This window comes from Calliphora vicina, chromosome 3 (assembly GCF_958450345.1).
Source record: "Calliphora vicina chromosome 3, idCalVici1.1, whole genome shotgun sequence".
Taxonomy (NCBI): domain Eukaryota; kingdom Metazoa; phylum Arthropoda; class Insecta; order Diptera; family Calliphoridae; genus Calliphora; species Calliphora vicina.
Genome location: NC_088782.1, coordinates 75,535,760 through 75,552,271, shown reverse-complemented (window position 1 = coordinate 75,552,271; position 16,512 = coordinate 75,535,760). Strand labels below are relative to the sequence as shown.

General features: G+C 30.9%; 1 protein-coding gene across 1 annotated transcript; it reads left to right on the top strand.

Moving 5' to 3' along the window:
* The first annotated feature begins 394 nt into the window (after positions 1-394).
* LOC135953857 (peptidoglycan-recognition protein LC-like) lies at positions 395-1,989 on the top strand. The gene is made up of 3 exons (XM_065503871.1): positions 395-533; positions 591-742; positions 815-1,989. Exons 1-3 carry the CDS (start codon positions 470-472, stop codon positions 1,196-1,198), a joined length of 600 nt encoding a protein of 199 aa, XP_065359943.1. The 5' UTR covers positions 395-469; the 3' UTR covers positions 1,199-1,989.
* The last annotated feature ends 14,523 nt before the right edge of the window (positions 1,990-16,512 follow it).

Genomic DNA, 16,512 nt, shown 5'->3' with positions numbered 1-16,512 from the left:
TATTTTTTAAGCCAAATTTTTTTTACCAAAAAAATTTTTAAAATTTAAAAAAAAAAATTTTAATTTAAAAAATTTTAAATAATTCGAAAAAAAAATTAAAAAAAAACAACTTTGGAAAAAATATACATAGTTTACCTAAAAATATTTAAAATTTGTATTTTGAAGTATAATTTGGTGAAGGGTATATAAGATTCTGCACAGCCGAATATAGCTCTCTTATTTGTTTTTCTATACCACTGTGCATCATTTATTTAATAAGTAATACCGGTATTACTCTTTAGTAATCGAGGAGAGTATCTAAAGCTAGAAAATTGAAATTTAATTAAGACAAAGCTTCAAATTTCATAGAATAAAAGCTAACATCATTGAAAATTAAAAAAACAGTCTATTTTTATAATTGAATAAAGCAACACAACAATATCGGTTCTAAATTTGTATAAAAGAAAAACTATTTATTTAATCATTTAATATGCAAAATTTAGCACTGACTCTTATCTCCATTTTCATATACATATACGTATGTAATTGTAATTGTAAGAACAATCTTTTTATTATTAGTATGTAGTTATATAAAAATATATATTTTCCAGCCCTGGACAATGTAGATGGTGGATATGTGTTGCGTATAGTACCTCGAGTTTCGTGGCTAGCCCAAACTCCCATTAACAAATGGGTCCCTCTTGATCATCCCATTGATCGTGTAATAGTGATACCAACAAGAACGTCAGAATGTGACAGTCAGGTCAGTATCTGTAAATTTGTTTTCTTTTTATTAACATTGTTAATTGTTAACGTTTATTTTTTTATTATTTAGGCGTCTTGTATATATATGGTGCGAACAATACAAACGTTCAACATCGAGTCACAGCAACAGGATGACATAATCTATAATTTCCTTATTGGTGGCGATGGAAACGTTTATGAAGGCCGTGGCTGGGATAATAGAGGTTCGGTTATAAAAGGTTTCAATGATGACAGTATAAGTTTAGCCTACATTGGATCGTTCAAGAAGCAGTCACCATCCTACAAACAACTCAATGTTACCAAACTATTACTACAGGATGGAGTTCGTAAGAAGAAGCTCTCTTCGAATTACAAAATTGTGGGGGCAAACAAATTGGACCCAATTTCAGTTGCAACTATAGCAGATGCTTTGTATAAAAGTTTTGAAAATTGGCCACATTGGTCAGATAATTAGATTCGATTAGTCATTTTGTATATTTAATTTAATGTATGTACAGTGAGTGTCACTCAAAATCGTACAACATATTTTTTTTTAAATATTATAAAATTATACAGGCAATAATAGGTGATTATATAAAAAATTAAAAGTCATTTTATTAACTGGAACAAAAAATATGTATTTCAACAAAAAAGTTAACAAAACCTCAATTCGTTAAAAAAAATATTGATGAAAATTAAAGAACATCACAAAATTCATATTTCACTTAAATTCGTACAATTATATTAAATTATAATTAAAACTTTAAAAATTAAAAAAAATTTTAATATTAAATAATCCTAATACTTTGTAGGGTATCATTTGCTATTTTTTAGTGCCTTTACAATTTTAAATGAAGCGTTGATATTCTGGGCACTGACAGTCTTACCCAATTTTTTTATTTGTGGATAAGGGCAATTAAAGGTATACCCAATTTTCTGATAGGTAATAGCACACACAATATAAAAATAGCATTTTAAAATATTTCCAAAACATCAACTTTCTAAAACTAATGAATAAAATTTTACTACGATGGTGTACGGTTTTAAGTGACATTCACTGTATGTATTTTAAAAAAGCAGATGTCTTCTAATTTTGTCATCTGTGATAATAAGTGTGTTCGCGTACTTTCCAGTAAAAATATCCAATAACTTTAATTTAGAGCGTAAAAATACATTTACTCTCAATCTAAAAAATATCCAAAAAAGTACGCGAACAACAATTTGTAAAAATAAGTTGTATTTTATTATAAATCAATTTAAAACGTTTGTTTTTTGTTATTTTACTTCTTTTCTTTGCAAGACTTATGCATTAAACACATTCAAGACAACAGGCTACACGAACACAAATTCTGCTGGTTACAGTTGTAGTCGTGTGTCAGCTACTGAATTATTTTAAAGACGACAGCTACAAAGTAAACAGCTAATTTATAACTCAGTGGTGCCACTTTAATAAAAAACAAGTAAGAGTGCTATATTCGGCTATGCCGAATCTTATATACCCTTCACCTTTGTTGTGGATGCAGTATTATTTTTTATAATTAGTATATATGTATATATGTACATTGCCCACTTTCAGCGTACAGCATCCTAAATTTATCAAGAACATAAAAACAACAACGCCAAACGAAACAAAACACCAAAAGAAAAAACAAAATACGCAAGCCAATGAAACCAACACACATCCAAACATACGTTTAATTGTATAAAAAACAACAACGCCAAAAGAAACAAAACACAAAAGAAAAACAAAATACGCAAAGCATGCCCATCCAAACATACGATTTGTTGCTGTTTTGTCAAAAAAACCAACACACAACCAAACAAACGTTTAGTTGTATAAAAAACAACAACAAAATACGCAAAGCATGCACATCCAAAATCATACGTTTTGTTGCTTTTTTGTCAAAGCATGCAATACATTGTGTTTTTTGATGAAATTTTCAGAGGTTGTCTCGGATTTTTGCTCATATCTCCGTTATTTATTGACGGATTTTGCTGATTTTAAATAGCAAAATTCTCGAAAGTATGCCTGACAGAATTGTTGAAGATTTGGATCCCGGAGATATCTGGGGCCTTCAGAAAATTGATTTCAACAGACAGACGGACAGACAGACAGACAGACAGAGAGACAGACAGACAGACAGACAGACAGACAGACAGACAGACAGACAGACGGACAGACAGACAGACAGACAGACAGACAGACAGACAGACAGACAGACAGACAGACAGACAGACAGACAGACAGACAGACAGACAGACAGACAGACAGACAGACAGACAGACAGACAGACAGACAGACAGACAGACAGACAGACAGACAGACAGACAGACAGACAGACAGACGGGCATGACGGGAAATTACAAACGGAATGACAAACTTATACATATATACCCTTCTCACGAAGCTGAAGGGTATAACAAGTAAGAGAGCTATATTCGGCTGTGCCGAATCTTATATACCCTTCACCAAATTATACTTTTTAAATTTTTTTTTTCGAAATTGTTTTTTAAAAATTTTATTTCCAAATTTTTTAAAAAAAATGTTTTGAATTTTTTTTTGGATAATTTTTTAATGAAAAAAAAAATTCGGGTTAAAAATTATTTTTCCCCATTTTGACCCATTGTAGGTCCAACTTACTATAGCCTTATCTACATCGTTGCAATGGACTTTGAAATATCTATCATCTATATTGTCTATATTAATGACTTAGTAATCCAGATATATGTAGATCAAAAATAGTTCAAAAATCGAGGTTGTCCCGGTTTTTTGCTCATATCTACGTTATTTATGAACGGATTTGGCTGATTTTAAACAGGAAACTTCTCGAAAGCATGTCTGACAGAATTATTGAAGATTTGGATCCCGAAGATATCTGGGGTCTTCAGAAAATTGATTTCAACAGACAGACAGACGGACATGGCTTAATCGACTCCGCTATCTATAAGGATCCAGAATATATATATTTTATAGGGTTGGAAAATTATATTGTGGAAATTACAAACGGAATGACAAACTTATATATACCCTTCTCACGAAGGTGAAGGGTATAATAACCGTACAAAATTCCAAAGTAATTAAGATTGAAACAATTATTTTGAGTAAAAATATATATATGGTTATAATTAATTATGTACCTGTTATTAATTTATTTCAATATGGTTATCAGAAACTTCTCTTAATTAAGTAAAAAATATATATTTTTTAAGCACTAATTTGATTAACATTTTTTTATTATATTAGCAACACTATTTCTGTTTTGTAGTTGATAAAAATAGAAATTAGCCTAATTCGGCTACATGGGCATGAGTAGTCGTGTGGCCGTGTAGCTGTGCTGTCGTTAAAATAATCGTCTCCATATAAACGTGTGCATTTTATTTTTGACAAACTAGCTTGACCCGGTGCGCTTCGCTACCCCTGTCGAAGTAAAATAAAAACAAGTAAGAGTACTATATTCGGCCGTGCCGAATCTTAAATACCCTCCACCTAAATATGATGGTATAAAAGCTGAAATAATATAACAATTGTTAGAAAGACTAGTTTACGCAGAAGATATTTTATTTCAAATGTACAAAAAATTTTATCTAATTCAGTTATTTATAACTGAAATTCCTATTACAACGTTTGACACAGTTAATTATTGTCTTTTAATTGAGAAATTGTCGTCTAAATTTAATTTTTCTAAATCTTCGTGTAAATTATTATTTTCTTACATAGGTAACCGTAAACAGTTTGTTGGAACTGGGTTAAATGATCTACAATATCTGAGTGTCAAAGTGGCGCACAGTGGTATGAGAAAAAAAAAGTGGGAAATAAATCTGTAACTTCTAAACCCTTAGTCCGATTTTAATGAAATTTCACATCCGCAAAGGGGAAGTGTTGTCGAGTTTAAGTCTGGACCTCATGAAATGAAATTTAACAATTTATATGCTTAATAATTAGTTAATATGTTTGGATCAACATTTTTCCCTTTTAACCACAAGCGAAGAAACAGAGTATAAAAAAGGGTATACAAATATATGTGGTCAAATTTCAAAATATTTGGTTGTGGGACTTATGCGGGAGCTATGGCCTATTATGATTCGATTGTCATAAAATATTTTTACGTGATTTTTATGTATTTATATGAGAGCTGTGGCCAATTATGGACCAATATTCACAAAATTCAGTATTATGATTTTTGAATATAAATTACTGATCTGTGTACTATTTTGGTGATGCTATGACCTATTATGGTCCTAAGTATTTAAGGGTTATTTTTGTAGAATTTCATATAAACAACGCTATTAACAAGAGTGGACCTTATGTGGGAGCTATGCCGAATTATGCACCAATATTTAAAAAATCTTGTAGTAGTGTAGATTTTTATGGATATTTGTGCAGGGTAATGTGTTTTCCTGAAGAAGTTCTTATATGGAGGTTATGACCAATTATGGGCCTATCATCATAAAATTTGGCACATCGATTTTTGTATATATTGAATAAATTTGTTTTGAATTTCAACCTGATAACTATATTTGCAAGAAATTTATGAGGATTTTAGTGATTTTCGGGAGTGGACCTTATATGGGAGCTATGGCTAAATATGGACCGATATTCACAAAATCCAGAAGTATGATTACTGGATTCAAATTACTGGATCTGTGCGTAATTTCATTTTGATATCGATATGTTTTTAATATTTTTTAAGGTTAATATCTTTTTTCGGAAATGGGCCTTATAGGGGAGCTATGACCAATTATCGGCATATCTGCATAAAATTTGGTACAGTGATATCTATATATATGCGTATTATTTTTGTAGAATTTTAGCATGATAAATGTATTTATAAGAGATTTATGAGTACTTAACTGATTTTTGGAAGTGGACCTTATATGGGAGCTATGGTCAAATATGGACCGATATTCACAAAATCCAGTAGTATGATTTCTAAATATAAACTATGGATGTGTGTGAAATTTTGTTTTGATATTGATATTTTTTAGATATTTATGTAGGTTAATGTGTTTTTCGGAAGTGGTCCTTATATGGGAGCTATAACCAATTATCGGCCGATCTTCATAGAATTAGGTACAGCGATTTTGGAATATATGGGGATTATTCATGTCGAATTTCAACTTGATAGCGATATTTATAAGACATTTATGCTTATTTAAGAGATTTTCGGAAGTGTACTTTATATGGGGGCTATGGTCAAATATGGGCCGATCCACGAAAAATTTTGTAGTATAATTTCTTTTACCACGAAACTTATTTTTGCTGAATTTTATGTGGATATTCCTATTCTGTAGGCATTTATAGACCATAGAACCATATTCGGGAAGAAATTTGTATGGGGGCTAGGAGAAATCATGGACCGATTCTTATAATTTTCACCAGAGTTACTCCTTTTATCATAAAAGTAACGAGTGCAAAATTGTATGATATTAGCTGCAATATATTTACAAAAAATGTCCAAAAATATGTGAAAATTATCAATTTTTTTTTGAGGTTGTCCCACATTTTCATTCATAACTTTGGTTCCACTGTACCGATTTCGCTGATTTTCAATACCAAACTGCTTAGGACAATAATAAACATTTTTCTTGCAACTCTACTAAGTTTGTTTGCGTATTTTGGACGTGAGCGTGTTTTACACAGACGGACAGACGGACAGACAGACGGACATGGCTCAATCGGCTTAGAATTTCATAAGGATCAATAATATATATACTTTGTTGGGTCTCAGATGAATATTTCTCAATGTTACACACGGAATGACAAACTTATATATACCCTCATTCACCACTTATGGTGGTGGAGGGTATAAAAATGTGAAAAGATTTTATAAGCAAATAAATGAATATAATTAATATCGGAATTTCATGTTTGTGATTAATTGCATACTATGCCGTTGAAGGTATAAAAAATATCCTGTGATTTTAAAAAATATTAAAGCTTTTTTTAAGACATTCGCCTATTTTTAGTCAGACTCCTTATAATGATATGAAAGCTATTTATTATAATAGTTAAAGTAATGCTTCAAATGAGTTATTTTGTTACTATAAAATATATAAATATTCGAATATCAAGTGAATCTAATTGTAAGAGTCTTTAAATTTTGTGTAAATTACGTTGATGCCAGTGTCCTGTTATGCCAGAAATTAAGAAGGGGTGCCACACCCTTGTTCCCATCCGTCCCATTTTTGGATAAACTTAATGTACTGATAAAAAATTGATTCGTAAAAAGTTTGAAGGCTGTCGCAATAATAGTTCTGCAGATATTCGAAAATACTATATACTTTGTATGGGAAGTTCCACGCCCACTTATCCAATCCCGCCCATTTTCAGCTATTCTATGTAAAATGATAAGAGAGCTATTCGGACAAAGTTGGAAGAATCTAGTAATTATAGATCTCAAGATATTTAGAAATAACTAATTACTTTGTATGGGAGGTGACTGACCCCGAGTTCCGATCCTTCCCATTTTTTTACTAACTTCTTGCACTGATAAGGAATTAACTCATATGAAGTTTGAAGCCTTTCCCATTTACAGTTCTCCAGATATTCGAAAATAACTATTTACTTTGTATGGTAGGTGCCACGCCCACTAATTTAATACCGGCCATTTTCAGCCAAACCATGTAGAATGATAAGGGTGCTATTCGAACTAAATTTCAAGACTTCCACAATTATAGTTCACCATATATTTGAAAATAACTATTTACTTTGTATGGGAGGTGTCACACCCCCTGTTCCGATCCGTCCCATTTTTAGTTAAACTTCAAACAGTGATACGAAATTGATTCGTATAAAGAAATTTTGAAGATAGTCACAATTTTAGTTCTGCAGATATTCGAAAATAACTATTTACTTTGTATGGGTGGTACAAATTTTGCCCTCTTTTGTCCCTTTGTGGTCCAAGTTAAGAAAAACTATATAGTCTATTATTGCTTCCAAGTAAAGGAATATCTATGTTCCAAATTTCAATCAAATCGGTGTAGCCGTTTACTCTTGATTGTTTAAGAACTAAAGGTATCAATTTTACCGGTTTTCCCCCCTTAAATATCTTTCTGGTCCAAGTATTAAAAAAGCCTATTGACGCTTCCAAATAAGGATCTATCTATGTTCAAAATTTCAATAAAATCGGTTCAGCCGTTTAGGCGTGATGCTCAAACAAACCAACAAACAAACTTACAAAGACATTTATCTATATATATAAAAGAGTAACGTTACTGACTGACTGACTGACTGATTCATCATCGCACAGCCCAAACGGCTGAAGCTAGAATCATGAAATTTTAACTGTGGGTTCCTCCCTCCCCAAAACGATCCGATAAGAAGGGATTTTTGGAAATTCAAACGTTTAGGGGGTAAAAAAGGGTAAAAACGGGTAAATTCGGTAACCTTATATCTTCAAAACTAATAAAGATACAAAAAAACTTAAAATTGCATGTTACTCCATTTAAAAAATAAGCTGACAGGTGTTTCGTACTTTTTCGAAATTCGAACATTTTAGGGGAGAAAACGGGTAAAAACTGTATTTTGGTACTTTTTGGCACCCTATGTATCTTTTAAACCAATAAACATAGAAACAAATTTTAAATAGTATTCCTTACTTATCAAAAAATAAAAAATATAAGTTTGGTACTTTTAGGAAATTCGAACCCTTAAGGGATAAAAATTGTGTTTATTTTTGGTACTTTTTCATAAAATATTTGTTTCTATAATTTGACATAGACATATGAATATTTTATTATGAGCTCCCACCACGATACAGAAATTTATTTGAAAAAAAATGAAAAGGTACCAAAAAGGGGATAAAATCGGGAAAATGCATTTTATTTGAAATTATTAAGCCAATTTTGATAATTATTTTAACATTGTATTTTTAAATTTCAAGCTTTAGGGGTGTTCAAGGAGGAAAAGGGAAATTGGTACTTTTTTCCTAATGGTACTTTTTTAATATTTTAATTATTACACTTATATACATTATAAAGTTAGCTGATATGCATCTTAGTGAAGTTAGTGCTAGGAATAGGGGATAAGATTTAGGTAACAAAATGTGTGAACTGAACTATAGGTACTTTTTTGTTCTTCTAATGGTACTTTTTCGAAATTTCTATAACAATGGACTTAGAAACATGAAATTAAACATATATGGTCCTAAGTGAGTGAGAATTCTAGGGGGAGACTTTTTGGTACTTTTTCATTATCGGAATAGTACTTTTTGTAATTTCTTACCAATGAACCTAGAAACATGAAATAAAGCTTATATATAAACCGAGTGAGTTTGAAACCACAAGTGTGGGTTTTTTGGTACTTTTTCTATATTCTAATGGTACTTTTTTGAATTTTCTATAACAATGAACTTAGAAACATGAAATTAAGCATATATGGTCCTAAGTGAGTGAGAATTCTAGGGGGAGACTTTTTGGTACTTTTTCTTTATTCGATTGGTACTTTTTGTAATTTCTTCACCAATGAACCTAGAAACATGAAATAAAGCTTATATGGAACCGAGTGAGTGGGAAACCACAAGTGTGGGCTTTTTGGTACTTTTTCTATATTCTAATGGTACTTTTTTGAATTTTCTATAACAATTTACTTAGAGACATGAAATTAAGCATATATGGTCCTAAATAAGTGAGAATTCTAGGGGGAGACTTTTTGGCACTTTTTCTTTATTCGATTGGTACTTTTTGTAATTTCTTCACCAATGAACCTAAAGCCATGAAATTAAGCTTATATGGACCCGAGTGAGTGGGAAACCACAAGTGGGGGATTTTTGGTACTTTTTGAATTTTTTGTAATAATGGACATAGAAATATGAAATTAGGCGTATATGATCCCAAGTGAGTGAAAATTCAAAGGCATACTTCGTGGTTCTTTTTCTTTATTCTCATGGGTACTTTTTTGAATTTCCTATAATAATGGACCTAGAGTTTCCAAAAAATCGAAGAATTTCAAAAACACTGTTTCGGTTTTAAAAAATTAAAAACCGATCGGTTTCGGTTTTGTGATAATTTATTAAATATTAAGTATTATAGAAACAAAATTATTTGATAATATGGGAAATGATATACAAATCTAAATTTCAAACTTAACGGGTTATGGTTTAGTGAATGCGAATTTAAAAGTGATATTCAATGGTACTATTTCCTTACTGCAATGGTACTCTTTGAATATTTTATAATAATAAACCTAAAAATTTTAAATTTTGCATTTTCTATAATAATATACCCAGAAATATGAAATTAGACATTTATAATTAGATTCACAAAGTGAGACTTGATAGTACTATTTTTTTCTTCTAATTTTTTCTTATATGGATTATCAAGTACGCGAACACAACTAATTTATAATCGCTCATTTAGAAAAAGATCGTCACAAGCAATGTGTATTGGTGCTGCTTATAAATTCTTTGATGAAAAATCAACATTTTAAGGAAACATTCGTTAGTATTAAATATGTATGCAGCAAAAATAATAATTACCAAGTATATTTATAATTATAATTACCACTTACCACAAACGCTTTTAAATATGTAATTTCTTAAATATCACAAGTTGCAAGTAATGACTCAAATAACTCATTAGTAGTGTAGGTTTCACAGAAGCCGTTATCAGTAAATGATAAGTGTACAGTTATATAACGGATAATAAATAAGGCACAGAGACACTCTCCCTTCTTATGCAAACACAATTTCCTGGTTGATACTAGAACTTGGGACGAAGTCCATGCGGACGCTGCACATATAACGATGGGACAAAAATAGAAGGAGTTGTCGTAGACTTTTGAAATTTGGTATGCTAATATAAAATACCTTAGTTAAGAAAAATTAAATTCTTGGAAAAAATCGGACTATATACCATAAAAATCGGACCTCCCATATACATACATATACCAAAAATATAATTTTTAATTTTGGCTACATAATTGATCTAAAAATCATGAAAATCTGCATTTATTATACGCTTACAATCTATTTGTTAATTTTTATTGTGATTGTAGCAAGGACTATTGGTCCTGCCATATATCCTTAATTGTAAACATTTTATAACTTTTGCAAAAATTATCTGATTGTAATGAAACTTGGTATGTTTATTTGTATTTACTAGGGTATTCAATCGATTAACCGTTAATCGGTTAACCGATTAATTTTGGACGGTTAACTGTTCGAATAAATTAAAAGTGCCGATTTTCAAATAATAAATAAACCGATTAATTTGTTTCGATTAACCGAAATTCCTTTTTTTTGTAATTATTTTTCCAATTCAATTACAAATTTCAAATTAAAATTATATATTTTTTCGAACATCCAAGAAAAATGTTTAGTGAAATAACAACTGACATATTTAATTTACATGTATTTAAAACTTTGTTTTCATTTACATGTACAGAACTTAACGAAACTAAACGAAACTAGCAAAACTATTCAATCTAAAACAATCCAAAAAGGACACCAATGATATGCTTAGAAAAAACTAAAAAAAACTGAGATATTGAATATTCTTCATCATGCTATCGATTTCTCCAACATCTACAATCAGCGAGAGAGTTTGGAATAAACTCTCTCAAGTTTTATTAAATCTAAAGAAAAAAATCGTTTAAAAGGAAAAAAATTAAATTCTATTCTTTTTATAAAAGATTATTTCAGAAGATCTCACTAAAATAATAAAAAAACTCAAATGTGTATACAAAAAGGATCTCAAATACCATATTTGCTATTATTTTTTGGTTGAATTGTTATGTTTCGTTTGTTTTTTTATGTTTTTGTACACAAAATTCGTGGTTATATTTTCAATTTAAAATTAAAATAGATATTATTCGGTTAATCGAATAATTTTAAATTAACCGAATAAATCTAAACCCCGATTAATTATTTGCTCGGTTAACCGATTAAACCAGAAACCCGATTAATTAAATACCCTAGTATTTACCGAATAACTTTTTGGGTTGAATAAGCTTTGTCCGTCCGCCAGTCTGTCCACCTCCATCTATCTGTCTGTCCATGTAAATTCGTTAATCAATCAAAATTTAAGTAAAAATTGTTTAGACCTATTTTAAAATGCATTTTTTAAAGTTGGTACTGTTGGCCCTTTTAACTATATACAGTGGTGGCCAGGTAATTAAGACAAAAATTGTTTGCTAAATTCCATGTGATTCTCAATTATTTTTTCAAATATTTCAATAAATATGAATGCATGAGGACTGTTTTAACACACAAGTGTGTTTTATTCAACTGTGTCAATTCATACATATTCACCACGAACACATAAGATTTTTCTACAAATTGACAAAAAATTTTATTTTTTAAATAAACATATTTTCTCACATTTATATCATTATATTTTTATTATTATAAAATATTCGGACCAAATTTCGTATTTTTAGTTCCATTAGTTTCGGTCATACATGTTATTAACTGCGGATGTTCGGTGAGGTGGGTCAACGTATTTCCACATATCTTTGTCCATATATGTTGTACCGATTTTTCAAAACATTTTTGAGAAACTAGAAATATTAATAATAAATTTCATTAAATAGCTGGCCACCACTGTATGTACTAAGAAAAAACGAAATAAAAAAATGTCCGATTTTATAAGATTTTTTTTAAAATTCCAACAAACTTTTGTAATTTTTGAATTTGTTTTAAAAAAAAATTATTTCTTTGAACATTATAAAATAATTTTAGTCAAAATTTTTAATAAAAATTTGAAAATACTAAAAAAACTAAAAAAACAAAAATTTAAATTCTTTTTTTAAAAAAATTAATGTTTGAGAATTATTTTCTTGAAGCAATCCAATTAATTTTTTCTTAAATTTGACTGACTTTAGCGACATCTGGTGAAGTCTAGGCGAGTCAAATAAAACCAATTCCTACAAATTTATTTAAGTCTATCGATCCTTAACATTTAATGTGGTGACTTATGGCAGTTAGATGTATCTATTGATAAGTAAGAAACTTGTTACCATTTCCAGGTTCATGCAGTTTTTTAAGGGGGCGAAATAAATAAAACTAATTTTCCCAAAAATTTTAAATGTGGAGAAACTGCTCCACCTCAGATGGTCTTAACCACAGGTCTATGGGGCGCAGATTTGTAGACCTGGTGGGACAATTAAATAAGTACATTGTATCGTGAGGACTTTGATGACAGGCGGGGCAACGGTTTAAAGTGCCAGGAACGATTCGTTCTCGGTAGCAGTTGAGGAAACTGAACCAACCGGCTCTTAATTGTGCTATTATAGTTCTTGAATGCCTGGGTAATTGTCTCTCGCAATCCGATATCGAGCACTTGCAATAGACAATCGGTTGACGTCCGATGGTATGACGTCTTGGATGTCGCTGCGAAAGCATCGAAAGTTCATCCGGGGATGAACCTGCATCAGAATCTCATGGTTGGGGTAACTCGGCAGATGGCATGCCAACAGGAACTGTCTAGCCAACTACACATTATGTTGTCTGACCGACAGTAACCTGGTCTCCTCATGTAGATGATCCACATTCGTCATCTTGACACAACCGGTTGCGATCCGGAGAACATTATTTTTGGCCGTTTGTAAACCTCGCCATTGGGTGTCGCTAAGGAATGAGGTCCATACTGGGGCAGCGTAATTGAGAAGAGAGCGACCAATCGCCTTGTATGTCGCTACAATCGTCTCTTTGTTCATGCCCCAAGAGGTGCCAGCTAGAGCTTTAAGGACCTTGTTCCTATTTCTAACCTTTTTGTTGATGTAGGTTGCGTGCCTAGAAAATGAAGGAGGCTGTTGAAGCCTCCTAAAATTTTCGGTTTTTGAACCGTGAACCGACAGCTGTACAAACTTTTTATTTTTGTTACCCCCAGTAACACGAAGTCTGGTTATGTGTTAACTAATAGTTACACTGACAGTTTTCATACAAAAATAATTTTAACCGGCAGTATAACTATTAGTTAAGGCATAACCAGGCTTCGTGTTAATGGGGGTTGGAGACAAATCCTTTCATGCTTTTATTGGCCTTACTTTGTTTGCCGGAATATTTGGGTCAAACCATCAGCCTGTTCCTGAGTTGTGGGGCAGTAATGAAAGCGCTATCTACCAGTCCACAGTGGTTTAGAAACTTTTTTTTTGGAAATAATTCGGTATCTCGGGAACTATTGGAGATATTATTACAAAATTTCACATGGTTAGAGCTGAGGTGTTTTTGAGTTGAATTACATTTGTTCAGCTTCCTAGGGGTAATACGGGCCAGTTTGTGCCCCCTCAAAGTTGGTCACCTCGGGTCTCAAAATTTTTAAAAAAATCCCCAAAAATTTATTTATTATCCGAATGAGCTGAAATTTAAAATATAAATAGTAGAATTTTATTGCCAATATAGCTGATATTTTGAAAAAAAAATTCGACCCTCCGTAGGGCCGCCATATCTAAAAAGCAAAAGAAAATCGAGCAAAATTAAAAAAAAAAATAAATAAACCTAAATATCTCTTCAAGGACTATTTATATTTTAAATTTCATCTCATTCGGATCATAAATGAATTTTTGGGGATTTTTTTAAAAATTTTGAGACCCGAGGTGACCAACTTTGAGGGGGCACAAACTGGCCCGTATTACCCCTAGGAAGCTGAACAAATGTAATTCAACTCAAAAACACCTCAGCTCTAACCATGTGAAATTTTGTAATAATATCTCCAATAGTTCCCGAGATACCGAATTATTTCCAAAAAAAAAAGTTTCTAAACCACTGTGCGCTGTTTTTAAGTCTTCTTCTTCAGTCTTTAAAGTTTTTTGTTCATTAGGCGAATTTTTTTCAAAATTCTGTTAAATTTGGTGCCAAAAATTGTTTCGTTTATTCTACTTTTGAGGCTATTTATGTATAAGTACGGTCATTATATCGAGCAACTCTAAAACTGTATGAAATTCCTGCATTATGTTTTGCATAAAATATAAAGATGCTTCTGATACTCCTTAATTTTTACATTTTTCTTCTTCATTGACATCATTATCAAAAATTCCATATGACACGTATTCCCATAAAACTTATTGGCATTTATTTTGTCATTTCTTCAACAAAAACATACACTTTTTTGCTTGTTATTACTGTGTACTAATTAGTAGTAAGTAAATTTGAAGTAATAAATAAAATAGATATTATTGTTGTAAATTTCTATTTAGCTGGACAAATGAAATTTTAGCTTGAAACTGGACAGGCATCAAAAAACCTGGACAATCTAGCCAAGTCTATTGGTAAATGGGATATTGGCACACAGGACTTTTGTAGGATGTGCGAGGATATTGAGCAGCTAGAATCAGTAGAACACATATTGTGTAACTATTCTAGATTACAAGGTCCCAAACAAAAATGATTAGGGAGTAGATTCCACGATGAACTATAGGGATATAGCTAGATATGCAGCCCAATTATGAATAAAAATTCCCCGGGAGTTTTTTCCCTTTTCTCATTTTTCCCATTCAAATTCAATGTGAAAAATCTCCCGCGGAACAAACTCCCGGGGAATTTTTTATTCATAATTGGGCTGATGATCTAAGTAATCTATTAAGCTTTATGGAGGGAATAAGCTGGCTATTTTAAATATGTACTTGGAATTGGAGAGTCCCCGTCTATACTTATTTTCTGTCCTTCAGACCGGGATTTGATTTCACCTAACTTCATACATTACATTTCTTCTCTTCACATCGCAATGAATCATCTCCGAGTGTTTATTATAGTATTATTATCTAAATGAAAAACAAAATCATTGCCTAAAGCTAAATTTGTTTCATGTTTAACATAACTTAAGTACAGTCCCGTTAGTTTCAGTGTCTTAATAACATGTAATAAAAACAAGTAAGAGAGCTATATTCGGATGTGCCGAATCTTATATACCCTTCACCAAATTATACTTAAAAATATTTTTAAAATCAAAATTTTTTTTTAATGTTTTATAATTTTTTTTCCAAATTGTTTATTTTTTTTTTTTAAAAAGTTTTTTCAAAATTTTTTTTTTAAATTTCTTTAATTATTTTTTTTGGAAAAAGAATTTATGCCAAAAAAAAATTTTTCATGAAAAAAAAATTCGGGTTAATAAATATTTTTTTCCGATTTTGACCCATTGTAGGTCCAACTTACTATGGTCTTATATACGTCGTTGCAAAGGTCTTTGCATTAGATATCCATATTGTCTATATTAATGACTTAGTAATCCAGATATAGGTCAAAAATCGAGGTTGTCCTTATATCTCAGCCATGTATGAATCGTGTATGTAAGTTATTTGGGGGCTTCGGAAAGTTGATTTCAACACACAGACGGACATGGCTATATCGATTCCGCTATCTATAACGATCCAGAGTATATATACTTTATGGGGTCGCATATGAAAAATGTGGAAATTACAAACGGAATGACAAACTTATACATATATACCCTTGCCACGCATGGTGAAGGGTATAATAATGAAGTACATAATTACTAATTAATTCATCATTTAAATAAATAAGCAAGTTAATAAGTTTGTAATATTAGGAGATGCTTTTTATTAATGAATTATTATTATTTTTATTTCAAAAAAGAAAAGGATCTTGTAGAAATATTCGGGGTACAAATTCATTGATTTTCACTAGGCAACTCAAGCAAATTAAGTTATACATATGTATTTTAAATTAAAGTCATTTCGTATTTAAATTTCAATTCGTTACTGCATCCATATAACAATCAAATACAATTTCTTACTCAAAGACTCAAAAACTTGGTCGTTTTATATATTTATGTTACGTATGTAAATATTTTAAGCAATAATTTTTATTTGTTGCCTTTAACTACATATATAAT